The sequence below is a fragment of the Panthera onca genome, chromosome C1 (genome assembly GCF_046562875.1).
Source record: "Panthera onca isolate mPanOnc1 chromosome C1, mPanOnc1 haplotype 2, whole genome shotgun sequence".
NCBI classification, from domain to species: domain Eukaryota; kingdom Metazoa; phylum Chordata; class Mammalia; order Carnivora; family Felidae; genus Panthera; species Panthera onca.
The window spans coordinates 184,528,686-184,543,724 of NC_138346.1; the positions used below are offsets into that span (position 1 = coordinate 184,528,686).

At 39.2% G+C, this 15,039-nt stretch overlaps 1 protein-coding gene across 2 annotated transcripts in view; it reads left to right on the forward strand.

The window, feature by feature from the left end:
- EFCAB14 (EF-hand calcium binding domain 14) overlaps window positions 1-15,039 on the forward strand; it is a 38,571-nt gene that overhangs the window by 4,661 nt on the left and 18,871 nt on the right. For both annotated transcript variants that reach the window (XM_060626571.3, XM_060626572.3), the window contains exons 3-4: window positions 3,809-3,954; window positions 13,074-13,172. In XM_060626571.3, coding sequence (XP_060482554.1) covers window positions 3,809-3,954; window positions 13,074-13,172 — 245 coding nt within the window. The remainder of the gene's footprint in view (window positions 1-3,808; window positions 3,955-13,073; window positions 13,173-15,039) is intronic.

The window sequence follows — 15,039 nt, forward strand, 5'->3', positions numbered from 1 at the left end:
CTCCCTCTCTCTCTGCCCCTCCCATGCTCATGCTCTGTCTCTCTCTCTTTCTCAATAATAACATTTAAAAAAATTAAAAATTAAAAAAAAGAAATGTCAGCCCTGTAATGTCTAAAGCAGGACTTCTAGGGGGTAGATCACGGGGCATAGTCAGTAGGCTGAACCATCGTGGACCACTGGCCTCAGAGGTGTTTTTTTTTTAAACCATTATCTTGAGTAAATGAGGTCAGTCATGTTAAGCTTAAATAGTCTTTCTTTGAATTACATTTCTACTTTAAATATATTTCAAGAAATTTATTTCTTGTTTTTCAAGAGGACCCTGGAAACCACTGATTTAATTAAGACCACCTGCTGGTCTGGCTTTACTAGCTTTTTGGGAAACTCAGAGCTCTTGTTCTTTATTTCAATAACTTTTCAAAGACATTTGTCAGGAAAGGAGGCAGGATTGCTGAAATATCTGAAATAGAAAGCAAATCCGATAGACTTGGTATTTTTCCTTGTGGTCCAAGAGTAACTTGATACTGAAGCTAAAGGTACTAACTGGCCTTGAAACTCAGCTCAGTATTCTTTCCAGACCCAGGTACTTCAGAAGACCTCCACAGTTATTCTAAGGAAGGTTCCGTTCTCAACCATCCCTCCCTGTCATTCAACAATGAAACACTAGAGTAGAGAAAAAGAATTTGGAAAAGAAGGAAAATATTAATAAATTAGGCCATCTCTTCAGTCACACAGGCAGAGTAGCAGTTTGGTCATTTAGTACAGAACTTAAAAGTGTTCTTGTGGTGATGAAGGCTTTAGGAGGTAAGTGTCTGACAGCTGGAGTATTCTAGAGAGAGTACTGGCCCTAAGAGCAGATTTGACTGATGAATCCTGGGTTGCTCATTGCTAGCTGTAAAACTTAGATAAGTCACTTATTCTTTCTGAGCCATGATTTTCTCATCCATAGAACACAAAGACCTATTTATGCTACCAAAGCACTTTGGGCATCTCTCTGTCATAACATCTGTCACATTGCATAGTAACTCTGTGACAACACCTTGCTCCCCCGTAGGCTGAAAGCTTCAGGGTCTTCTGTATGCACTAGTGCTGCGTGCAGGACTGGGTACATGGTAGAGACTCCATAACGAGTTTGAATGATTACACAAAAGTTTATTGCAAACTCAAGTGTTAAATATAAAATATTGCTGTCGATATTGTATGTATTCTGACCAGAGTGTATGCAGAAATCTCTATTTCATTATCTTAGAGATCAGAAAAAGAGCTATGTAAAGTCCTTTGAGTATTAATATACCAAATTTTAAATGAGTTGCTTTCCATGTTGAAAGAACATAAATTAGTAATTGTAAGTTGTTTGCTACCCTTCCTCCCGTTTATGTAGTCAAAATACCTTGACTGAGCTGGTCTCTCCTAAAAAGCCCCAAATCAGATAATGAAAATGATCATCTCTTGGCTCATACCATCTTAAGTATCCAGGGTGTTTTCAGGGCTTATCAGCTTTATTTGTTTGTTAGTTGATAACTGTAACCCAAGTTACTTACGTATTTGTCTTATTTCTTCTTCCACTTCTGCCTTCTACTTCTTTCATATAAACTATAGGAAAGATTCCGGCTCCCCTCCCACCCCCCACTTGGGACATTTGACCACCTGAGAATGACAGGCATATGTGGGATAAGTTTTACTTTACAACCTCACTGAAAACGTAAAAGAAATTCAGTGAAATGCTAAGTGCTGTATTAATTTAGACTGGTAAAATGTTCTTACTGTTGGATGGATATTTTCCTGCAAACTGTGTGAGTCAAATATTACATTAAAAGCCCTGAGGGAGGAAAAAAATAAAAGCACTAAGGGAAATCTTTCATTTGTAAAGAAACCATTTCACACATATTTTTGAAAAATTAATAAAAATATCTAATTTTTTAAATCTGAATTTTGAGGTAGTGGGCTTGTTTGCAGTAGGGATACCACCACCACCCCATCCCCAGTTTTGTTGGGGATTTTTTGTTGTTGAGTTTGTTTGATTGCATTTTCTTTGTTTTACTTAATAGGATAACATTAGTTCCATTTTACACCCTACAATTTTTTCCCTGGACAAGCATTTGGGTGCTTCTGTGTACCTGGCACTGTGCTGTGTGCTGGAAATACATCACAAATAAAACCTGGTCCCTGTCCTTAAGCAGCTCTCTCTTGGTCTGATAGAGGAGGACAGATGTGTTAAATGTATGTAATGAGCACAGTGTGTTAAGTGCATTGCAGAGTTTGGAATGGTAAAGTGGTGGTGGTCCAAGCCGGGAGCCCAGCTATTTGTGCTGAATCTTGAAAGGAATTAACTAGGCTAAAGTAACAAATGGAGAAGGAGCAAGCCAAGGGCATTTAGGAAGAAAGAATAGTGTGCGCAGGGTCACTGAGGCTTAAAGAGGTTCATGTCTGGGAAATCCATTTGGCTGGGAGATAGTTTGAAGAGTTATGTAAAGTGATGAGAAATGTGGTTGGGAGGTAAGCACAGACCAGATTTATTTGATCAGTGATACTTACTGAGTGCCTAAGACGTGTCAGGTATATTCCAAAGCTGGCTTCACAGGGAGAAACCAAAAAAAGTCATGGTGCTTAAATTTTAGTAAATTGTTTAGTAAATTGTTATATATCTGTCCTGTATGCCAGGGGTTTTTTTGTTTTGTTTGTTTTGTTTTTTTGGTTTTAAAGGAAATGTACAATAGCTTATCAGGCAGAAGAGGAAGGACTCTTTCAGGCCTCTGCATTCAGGCTGGCAAATCTCTAAACCAGTCAGAAGTTACAGTTTCCCAAAGGAAAGTTCAAATATCACCCTGTGCTTCATCTAACCTGCTCCTTTATCTTCTATTTCACTTTGAGCTTTTGGGTTGATTTAAGATTTGAGGAAACACTTTGCTGTTTATGAAAAAAGATTTAGAATTGTAATCCTCGTAACAGCACTTGAAAGGTGATTAAGAACCTATCTTGCATTTGACCAGTTTGAGATATAAAAAAAGTAGATCTAAGCACTTCGAGATACAACTTTTGATGTCACCTTGAGCATTAATGGAGTAAGGTTTATAAATCTTCACTGACCAATCACAAAGCTCCTTAATTGCTCTGGTTAATACTTAATATTTATTTATCACTTATTGTATGCCTGACCAGCCCTGTTTAGTACTTACTTTACAGCCATTCCTTCACTTAATTCCAAAAATCCTGGGGGCGCCTGGGTGGCTCAGTTGGTTAAGTGTCCGACTTGGGCTCAGGTCATGATCTCACACTCTGTGAGTTCGAGCCCCGCATCGAGCTCTGTGCTGACAGCTCAGAGCCTGGAGCCAGCTTCAGATTCTGTGTCTCCCTCTCTCTGCCCCTCCCCTACTCATGCTGTCTCTCTCAAAGAATAAACAAACATTTAAAAAAACTAAAAATAAATAAAAATAAAAGTCCTATAAAGTATATTTTATCCCTGATGAGGAAACTGAGCTCAAAGAATTTGAGTAATTTACTCAAGATCACAGTTAAGTTACACAGTTAAGATCCAAGTCCAACTCTTTTTGCTGATACTTTATCATTTTTAGCCATCTGACTTTTAAAAGTTGCCTGTAGTGAAATAGCCCCAGTTAAAATGGAGCTTTAGTATTAAAGATATATGTTTGCATAAATAAAAGAACAGTATAGCTGATCAGATACAAATTCAGTCATCCTATCAGGATTAACTTTTACTAATCTGTCTTCTTTCCTAACGTATGATCATTTTTTCATCTTGGAGTCATGAGGAACTTTGGCTATTTATGATTATTCTTGTTTTTGCTTTTAGTGGAATCTAATCAGAAAAGCTCATTCCAAGAAATTCCCAAACTTAACGAAGAACTGCTCAGCAAACAAAAACAACTCGAGAAGATTGAATCTGGGGAGCTGGGATTGAACAGAGTCTGGATAAACATCACAGAAATGAATAAGCAGGTAGCAAATGTGTGATTTTATGTCTGTGTAGTCTGTGAATATTTAGTTTGTTTAGTATGAATTTGTAGGTATAGAGCACTCACTTCCAGTTGTCTTACTTTTTGAAATGATGTCTTGCATGCTATGATCCGAACACATTACAGTCAGGCAGAATGGGTAATAGTTTTGCATTTGCCAAATATTTAAGATGTTAGCCTTTTCTATAAAGCAACAGTTTTACCAAATAGAGTAGTTTGGAGGGAGTTAGAAGTTCTTGAGTCAACGTTTCCTAAGGAGCATTGTAGGTGTCAGATAAAGAAAGAGTGTCATTCTGACCTCTAAGAAAAATGGGTAGTCGATTTGTATTAGATAATGAGAGCTTATTTTGTTTAATTAGAGTTCACAGACTTACAGTTGCAGCCTTGAGTTTAGTGCTATACACTGTTGTAAGAAAAAAAAAAATCTGTAAACCATCAATAGCTAATAATAGTTATTCTAGAGTAGCATAGGAAGAGGTAGCAGAGTTGGTAGCAAGCCTAGAGGAAAAGCCCCTAAATTGGCCAGTTCTCAGTAGGCATTGATTCCAGAAGAGGGGTTCTGCCACAGGAAAAGGGCTAATGCAAAGGATGTTGGTCGAGAATCTCCTATGTATAAGGTACTATAGTTGCCACTAGGTACTCACCCTCTGTCCCCAGTTTTTGCAGTTTAGTTACAAAAGCTATGCATTGGCAAGACAACTCAAGTACCAAATGAATGGTATACCTGCAAAGTGTTTAAAAATAAATATACCATCTTCATTGGAGCTAAGAAGATATTCTCTTCTTCAGAATGGAGTCACAATGTTCAGAATCAGCCACTGGCAGGGAGCTCTGTGCTAGAATAAAGTACTTACACACATTTCCAAAGCTACCCTCATCTTTCAGCAGCAGTGTGAGAGGGGCAGTTCAGCTCTTGAGACAGGGATCAGTGGCCTGTGTCAGTGGTTTTCAGACTTTGGCCTTGAACCCATAAAAATAAATGTTTTATGTCATTACCCAGTAAACATTTATCTCCATACATTTATGAGTAACCTAAATAAAAGTTTCTGAAAACAGTAACTTACCCTTAATATGCTTTATGTTTACTGGTTTCTATTCAGTTCTATTTCACTTTCTTAAATCACTCATGAAATAATTGATGGGTTGTAGCACCTAGTATTTACTCGTTATCATTTATCTTTGGATTCTCAGTCATAAAGGAAAAGCAAGTATTCACTCCCTTTTTGTAAAAAGAATAGGATAAATTGTACCCTTGCTTATATTGACAGAGCAAATTAGCAGTTTGACCAGAGATTATATCAGGTGAAAATAGACCACAGCAAAGCACTGAGAAATAATTAATTAGCATCCCTCACTGGGGCAAGCCATGGATTCCATTGATATAGTTAGTCATGAAGAGGCAAGAATGAAATCTTTCAAGATGAAGAGTCAGTGTCAGCTCTTTCCCATCTCCTTCATGTAAATCGGCATTGTGGGAAGAGTCAAAGAGGAAATTGGTACTTGGTGTGAGAGGTCACACAGATTTTCAAATGTTTGATACATATTTTGGCCTCTGAACTCTCTTTAACCAGGAATCTAGCAACAAAAGAATCATTTTGTTCTTGGCCTGGCTGTTATTTTTAACGCAAGAAGTACCTGGGAAGGCAGGCATACAGAAAAGTTTACTTCAATCCTGGGGTTTTATGTACAAAACTGGGAGAGATTGAACTGAAGCCCTTTCCATTTTAGTCTCCATAGATCTTCAGAGATGAGGGGACTGATGAGACCAGCCTGATGCAGAGGAATTCTCTTCTGGCAAGGGCATAGGAGGATGCGTGGTAGTGAAGTGAGCTTTGTGTTGGTCCAAGGGGAGCCCTTCACTCTCTGAGTGATGTTCTGAAATTAATGATACACATATCTGATGGTGTACTCAAGTAAAAGGCATTTGTCCTAAATCAAAATAGGTCTAAAAATAAAATTAGTATTTAACCATGTTTCCATATCTAAGGGTAACTGTCAGTTAAGATGCTTTTATTGGCAAATTATTTTTTAAAGAACAACTCAGAGTGGCTTAAACAATAAGAAAATGGATTATACCACTTAACAAGAACTGTTCTTATCACAGTGTGAGTTGAAAAAAGAAAGCCATTAATTTGAAATAAGTTAAAATCAAATTTTGCATTGCAAACCTTTAAACTAATAGTTAAAATCTCATTTACTTTTCTGTTTTATTCATGAGAAATCTCTAATTTCATACCCATAGCCATTCTCAACCATTATAGGGAGTCTCCTCCCCCTTCTTTGAAGGCCGGTAATTCAACAAATGTTTAATGAGCTGCTCTTTTAGAATTAGGCCTTGGATTCAAAACCAAAAATGATGTAACTTCTGCCTCAAGGCTCTTACAGTCAAATGGAGGAGATAAGAATGTGAACAATTGTTATACAGCCTCTTGAGCAATAAGAAACAGGTCCACATGAGTGCTGTGAGGGTATTTTTAAGTATGTATTAACGAGCATGCTGGGGCCAGACGAGGCTTCTCACATATCTTGAGCTGAGTCCTGAAGGGCACATAGGAGTTGGCCAGGTGAAGTTTGCAGAAAGAAGAGTGTCATAGGTAAAACATTACTAAAGTTTATCCTTATTTGGAGATACCATATTTGTGAATTCACCTACTTGCTAAAATTTGTTTTTAACCCCCAAATCCTTACTTGTGGTGCTTTCATAGTCATTCACTGATGGGCATACATCAGTCATTCACTGATGGTGGCAAAATATTTGAGTCACCCAACACAAACGTTTCCAGGTGATGTCAAACAAAGTGACACTCTGTTGTTTCAGCTCTCATACTGTAAACAGATTTCCTTTTTGAACTATAGTTAGTGGCATGTTTTCACACTTCTGTGGAGTTTTTGGTGATTTCACTGTTTGAAATGTCCCCCTAGCATAGTGCTGAAGTACTAGCTAATATTCCTAAGTGCAGAAAGGCTGTGATATGCCTTACAGAGAAAATACGTGTGTTAGATAAGTTTCAGGCATGAGTTCGGCAATATACGTTTAATAAGATGTCTTTAAACAGAAACACACGTAAAACAAGGGTTACGTGTAATATTGACCAGTAGCCAAAAATGTGACCAGAGAGCTCTCAGGAACCTAACCCTCTGCTTCCCTTAGGAGCAATGGTTCAGTAGCCACTAATTCAGTTTTTGCTGCAACTTTCTAGAACATAACTATTACGAATAATGAGAATATACTCTATGTCCAAAAGAATAGACAAATGAAAACCACGGTGTGTTTAGAGAATTTTAGTAGTTCATTATAGCTATAGTTTGGCAGAAAGAGGCCAGAAGTAAGGATATGTCAGCAAGAGCCAGAGGACCTTGAGTGCCTTTTTATAGTATGCTCTGTATCCCTTTTGGCATTCAGTCCCAATAACCTTATGTTATAGTTATTTGTATATGCATCTAATTACACTACGAGGTCATATACTGTAGTGCGAACTTTAAGCATGATGATGGCGATGATGATGATGATGGCAGTTAAGACGACAACTGCCATTCATGAAATGTTTTCTTTGTGTAGTCCACTGTTAAATGCACAACATAACGTGATCTCCTTTTTTGGTTCTATAGCCCTTTGAAGTAGGAGGTAGTATCTCCATTTTACAGATATGAAAACGGAGGCCCAAAGAGGTTAAGTAGTTTGCTCAAGGTTACATAGATGCGTAGCATTGCTAACATTAAAATATTCAAGGCATGGGAGCCCGTTTTCTTTCCAGTTTTCCATTCTGCCTTACATCTTTATATCCTCTATAGGATGCAGTAAGTGCTCAGTAGATCAAGTTGAAAGGTTGTGATGTCAGGTTTCTACTAAGACTCCTCATTCAACACTGATGATTATCTGTTTTAGTAACTTTTTTACTTACTGTTTAAAGAATCCTTAATTTTAGCCCCAGAGCAAAAAAAGCAGCATTTCAGACTTTATAGTAGGAGATGGTCTGATAAGCAAATGGTCTACAGTAGTTATTTTTAATTCTGCTAATGAAAAGTCATGTAATATGCATAAAAGTCATGAATAATCTTTTGGCTGGAATGTGGAATTTTTTCTTAATTCAACTTTTTAGACTCTTTGAACTACAGCGTGTGACTTTTAGAGATAAATTCTGTCATACTTGAATCCTTTCTGACATTCTAGAATGTCTATTAGAGACCAGAGGAGTCCCAGAGATAGTAAAAGGAGAGTGCCCCTTGTCTGTCCACTCTAGTTCCACATGTAGCTTTGCTGTAATTTTCCACAGATACTAACATTACTCCACTCTTGAGAGAGGAGTGCTGACAGATGGAGTCCAGCTTTGCAGTTATGGGGATGTAGTTGAGTCCTAGTGACCAGTGTGGGGCTCAGGACTTATAAATAAGAGGTCCTAAGTGATGTTTGGTAATTAGAGAGTTAATGGTCAGCGCATCCTCTTTCAGGGAGGCAGCTGATACCCTAGGCCTGGCTTTCACCTGCTCCTCTGGTTTTGGGTGAAGTGGTGGCTGCCCCCAACCACACTGGCCATTTGTGGGGTTTTTTTGTTTTTGGGTTTTTTTATTCCAGATGTCCCCCACCCCTGCCTCCATCCTACACTGGCCATTTAAATGGGAGGCAGTTGCCATTCTTGAGATACTTCTGATTAGCATCAGACTCTACCATAGCCTCAGGATATTGCAGTACCCGGGAGAATAGTGTCTACCTGGATCACTCCACCCAGAACACAGCTTGTGTCTTTTAGGACCTGGCCTATTGTCAGTGGGAGGAATTTGTTCCCTTAGGTGGCCAAAAGGTAACTGCAAAATTGATGGGGCATTTAGAATAACCATATTCTCACCATCCGATTGTTATTGAGTTGATTGTGTACATACTTTGGAGTACTGAGTAAAACATACCTACCTGGAGGATGGCCTCCTTCCTAGCTTTTATGTTTGAGCTAAGCATGTTCAGATAGTCTTGGAAGGCCCAGTGAAGGGCATGGAAGAAAGGGCCAGCCAAGGAAATCTGTTAAACCCTTCCAGAGTTGTGATGTCTTTTTCCTATGTGTATTTCATTCCCATCTTTTGTGTTTAAAATTTTATGAGTAGTATGTGAATGTATTCTTATGTAAGGTTTAAACAATAAAACACTTAAGGAACTCTTATGAAAATTCCCTTTCAACCCTCATCTCTGTATGTTCCCCCATCACATACACATTTCTGGTCCCCATGGGTGTCCACTGCCATTGGTCTGGACTGCATTCTTCTAGTCCCCTTTCTAACAAAATCATAATAGCTTTTAATATGAATTAGCTTATGGGTTAGCGTGTGTGTATGAGACCAAATGGATGGAGTCATTCAGTATATATTGTACAACTTGTTTTGTTCCCTGAATACATCTCTTTATCCTTAGCAATAGATAAAATGGTTTCTAGTGTCTTGCTATTACAAATAAGGAAGGAGTAAATATTCTCGTGCGTACATCTTTGTGTACATGAGCAAGTTATGTGTAGATAGATTTCTAGAAATGAAATTGCTAAATTAAAGGATATAAGCACTCACATTTTGACAGATACTCCTAGATAACGTTCTTACAGGTCTTCTCCAGTTTACATTCCCATTAAGAATGCCTTTTTCCTTATGTCCTTTTCAAACCCCAGTATTATTCATATCTTTTTAAAGGCGTGGATTAAAGCAACCTCTGTGATGTAATTGCTACTCTTAAGAGGTTATAGTTTGCTGAGAATATCTCTCACTATAGAGAATATCTCTATAGTGGGCTGAGGTTTCTCAACCACATTGATTTCAAGTACATAGAGTTGGAACGTTGAAGAGTATTCTGAATATTTTGGAGCATTTATGGAGAATTACATGTTTAAGTGCTTATTAAATTTCACTATTAAAGAGCTAACACTTATCTGGTATTTTGTTTGTACTAAGAACTATGCTACGAACTTTAGTTATATATCTCATTTAATCCTCGTGGCCTGTATTAGTCATCTTTCACTGTGTTACTTTTATCTCAAAACTTAATGACTTAAAACAGCAAACATTTGTGATCTCACAGTGTCTGGGGGTAAGGAATTTGGGAGCATCTTAGTTGAGTGGTTCTGGCTAGGATCTCTGTAAAGTTGCATTTAAGATGTAGGCCAAGGCTGCATCATGTGAAGGCTTCCCTGGGACTAGAGGATCTTCACTCGCATGGCTGTTGGCAGCAGGTCTCAGTTGCTCTCAACGTGGGCTTCTCCACAGGGCTGCTTGAGTGTTCTCACAGCAGAGCAGCTGAGCGAGTGATCCAAAGAGGAAACCCTGGTGCTTTTAAAGACCTAGTGTCCAAAGTTGTTGTCACTTCCACTGTCTAGTGTAGGCTGAAAGGAAGTCACTAGGGACAGGCCACACTCAAGGGAAAAGGATGATGTCCCACTTCTTGAAGGGAAGACTGTCAGACACTTTGTAGACCTATTTTAAAACATTCAGATGTCCCTATGAGATGATTGTTGTTAAACAGTTTTTATTGTTTTAGGCATTTTACTGGGGAGAAAAATGAGTCGACTACTTATTTAGGCTTATCTCCTCCTTCCTGGCCTCTACCCTCTACTCTGCTTGGACTAGTCTTCTCAGCGTCCATCCTAGACACAGAGTGTTCTTTCTCAGCCATACATACATTGCTTTCAGTAAATACTTAACCAATCCTTGTCTATGTGCCAGGCATATTATGGAAAATGTGAAAATACACATGGTCCTTGATGTCAGGGAGCTTACAGTCTAGTGGGAGAGAGAATCCTTAATCAAGTAATCACACAAATAAATAAATTATTGTCACTTTGAGAAATGCCATGAAGAAAAGGTATTCCTGGACCCGTTCATGCTGTTGCTCCCTATTTCCTAATGCCACACTCACCTATTTAACCTAGGAAGAATAGCTGCTTTATTTTTATATATAAAATCCTTCTCCATCAGAGTCTAATTTGAGCCCTCCTTCAGTGAAGCCTGTCCCTTTCAGGCTACACAAATATTCTTTTCACTGAACTTTATTCAGTATCCCATCTAGTACTTAATTATTTCTTTAATGTTACCTACCTACCTCTACCCCTCCACCTCCTTCCTTCCCTTCCTCCCTCAGTCTCTCCCTTCCTCCCTCAGTCTCTCCCTGTTTCTCCTTCCTCCTCCCCCTTTCTCACTCACATTACAGTTCCCTCCACTGAGCCTTCTTTCTGTTCTTTAGATATGCCAAGCTCTTCCCTGCACAGGGGCATTTGTCCTAGCAATTCCCTCCGCCCTGCAATGTACTTCATTCAATCTTTGACTAATTCCTTATTATTAAGATCTCAGTTCAATTTTCATCCCTCATCGAAGCCTCAGCTAATCTAATCTATTTGCTACCATCTAATCTAAAGTAGCAACCCGGTCACTCATCAAGTCAACTTATTTTAAATTTTCTTCTAATGCACCTCACTAGTGACACTAACTAGTGTTGTTTGTTTTTTTTTTTCTTTAAAAAAAAATTTTTTTTTAATGTTCATTTATTTTTGAGAGACATTGAAAGAGCACATGTGGGGAAGGGACAGAGAGAGGGAGACAGAATCCAAAGCAGGCTCCAGGCCCAAGCTGTTGACACAGAGCCCAATGCAGGGCTCCAACTCAACCGTGAGACCATGACCTGAACCGAAGTTGGACGCTTAACCAACTTAGCCACCCAGCCACCGCACTAGTGTTTTTCTTATATAAAATTGTCTGTCTGCTTGCACTAAAATGTAAATACCACAAGATCACTCACCACTGGTATGGAATAGGTCTCACTTGTTGCAGTAATGAATGAGTGAAAATGGACCCGAAGTCCCTGAACATACCCCTCCTAAAAGGAAACAGCTAAAGAGAACTCAGTTCCTAAGTTCCTGGGCTCCTTACTAGGCTTCTTGTTCAGAACACACTGTCAGTTGCTCCAGGAATCTGTTGAAATTCTTCCTAGTACTTAATCTGGTGCTTTTCTTCTTTGTTTTTCTTTCACCTTCTACTAGGCTGTAAGCTCCTCGAGAGCAAGCCTCATGGTCTTGTTTGCCACTGTCTCCATAGTGTCTGCAGCAGTGCTTAGCACAGAGATGCCCGGCATTTATTGAAGGAAAAAATGAAGGATCAGGTTTACTTTGTCCGCTAGCTCTCTGGTGCCTACCACAGAGTTAGGCACATAACAGGTGCCCAGAAACTTTAGCGATTACTCTGTGAGGCCATTCTGAATATAATTGCTATTGGTAGATCTGTGTTCTGATCCTAGAATTGGGGACAGGAAAGCAGTTTGGAACTAAGAATCTTTCAAGAATGTTTTGAGCCACACTGTAAAGGTGTTTAGAATGTGATTTCTACAGCCTGAAATTATGTATTATACAGATTTCCCCAGTCCTCATTCAAGAGAGAAATCCAGCTATTTAGAATTCTACCCCTAAATAGCAGACGGGAAGACACATTTTATTTTTATTCTGTTCCAATTTTAATACATGTACTGAATCAGTCAGTGAGTCAGTGGGTATTTATTGAGCCCCTTCAGGTACAGAGTACTACTTTGATTGAGCTATTGAGTTTGAAATGTTAATCACATTGTTAAACCAAAACTGAATCCCCAAGTAGTTTAAAGTGTTGTACAAGTTCCTGTAGACTGTATTTTGTGATGATGGGCTTTTACTTTATAATGTATGTTCCCACTTGGTGAGCAACCAAAGTTCAGTAAATACCCAACGTGTTATTTTTTTTACCCAAATGAAATCTTTCAGGGGTCCTTGATCATTAGCCTCCTCCTTGTCAAATTGTTGAGGGATTATGTTGTAATTACTGCATCTTTTCGTTTAAGATTTTGGATCTTGTAGCTGCCAGGAGTAGGGTAAGCAATAATACTTACCCTTCCCTCTTTGGCACTAGTGTTTAAATTTAGCAGAGAAAAATAGATATTACTACTGCCTTCCAGATCTCGGTTCTTTCCAAAGTGCTGTAGTTCCCTTTCTTCTTGTGAGCTGACAGGGTATGATGTCTGGAGTGCCTTCATACCATCAGCAGCCATAGAGTCTGTGAAGGAAGCATTCATTCTCCAGATTCCGTTGTCATTTTTTATTACTCTCTTCCTTTCAGATTTCTCTGTTGACTTCTGCAGTAAACCACCTCAAAGCCAATGTTAAGTCTGCTGCGGACTTAATTAGCTTGCCTGCCACTGTAGAGGGACTTCAGAAGGTAAGTGCTGCATTTGGGCACTGAGATTAACCTGTTGCTGTAATTTTAGCTTCTTACAAGTTTTCTTTGAAAGCATGGCATTTGAAATCCTCTGGTCCAGGAGGGCAGTAATAGAGTATATCACTGTGTTCTGAACAGTTCAGAACATCTCTGTTTTAGTTTGGTTAGTTGGGCCTTTAATTTGCAACAGGTGAGTTTAGTTGTGGTTTGTACGGATTCACACCTTTTTATTTGCCTCCCTGAATCCCAGGATTTCTCTTCGGGGACTCATAGGTTAACAAACGTGGGTTTGCTTCTCATCACTTGCCTTTTCTTTTTTTTTTTTTTTTTTTAATTTTTTTTTTCAACGTTTTTTTATTTATTTTTGGGACAGAGAGAGACAGAGCATGAACGGGGGAGGGGCAGAGAGAGAGGGAGACACAGAATCGGAAACAGGCTCCAGGCTCCGAGCCATCAGCCCAGAGCCCGACGCGGGGCTCGAACTCACGGACCGCGAGATCATGACCTGGCCAAAGTCGGACGCTTAACTGACTGCGCCACCCAGGCGCCCCACATCACTTGCCTTTTCAATTCATCATCCACAATGTCTTCATGAAAGCAGACCACTTGTACAGGAGAGTTGCTCTAAATTGCTATTTTTTTTCTTGGTTAAGAGGTTGTTTAAAAACAATACTAATTTGAGGGAAATGCAAGAATTAAAAGTTTAGGATATGATAGGTATTGGCAAGGATGTGGAGCAAAGAAAACTTTCAAAGACTCCTGCTGGGAGTATAAATTGGTAAAAAGCATTTTGGAAAACATTATATATTATTTTATAAAGGTAAAGGTGCACATACTCTAAGCAACTCACTCCTAGGTATATATCCTAAACTCTAGGGCCTAGGCAAAAAATAATTTGGAATTTTTGTTTACTTGATCCCTAGGATTCAGGCCCAGAGCAGGTGGCAGTGACAAACCAGGCGAATAATATAAAGTGATCTGTAGAGCTGAATAGGGAGAGTGGCCAGGGGTAGGAAGGAGAAAAAGGTGCCTAATTGAGACACAAGCAACATCAACCCCTGCAGCAGGAAACGAAAGGGATTCTGGAGCAAGGGAGCCTTAAAAAAATGGGTGCCAAATCTAGGATCTTTGACTTTTAAAAATTAGTGTGTGATAAGTTTTATTATATGCCAGGCTCTATAAACATGTAAATCATTTCCACAAAGGAGTGAAACACTACTATGTCACATGCAGAAACAGAACTTTGTATTTTATAGCCATACCACCCATGTGTGCTCAGTCTCCGTAGTTTCCTGTTTATCCAAGATGGTCATCTGCTTACAATTTAAAGTGGGGGAGGGAGAAGGCAGGGAGACAACCATAATAAAGTAAGTTCTTTTTGTCATCATTCCCAAGGGTCCAATGGAAAAAAGGTAGGCTTCTGTAATCTTTAGCACAGAAACAACTCTGGCAGTCTTGCATTAGAAAACGCCATTGAGGGGTGCCTGGGTAGCTCAGGCAGTTAAGCGTCTGGCTTCAGCTCAAGTCATTGTCTTGAAGTTCATGAGTTCGAGGCCTCCATTAGGCTCTCTGCTGTCAGTGCGGAGTCCTCTTCGGATTCTGTCTCCTCCTCTCTCTTCCCCTCCCCCACTCGTTCGTGCTCTCTGTCTCTCAAAAATAAATATTAAAAAAAATTGGTTTATTGCACTTATTAATTCAATAAACATTTGGGGAGCTTCCTCCAGTTTGTGCCAGGCATTTTGCAAGTGGTAAGAATACTAGTTTCAGGGTTTTGCTCTGGAATTCACATGGCTCTGTCAGCTGCTTCCTTAAAAAAAAACCTTAAACAAGAGCTTACTGTCTTGCATCCTAATGGGCTCGTACATCC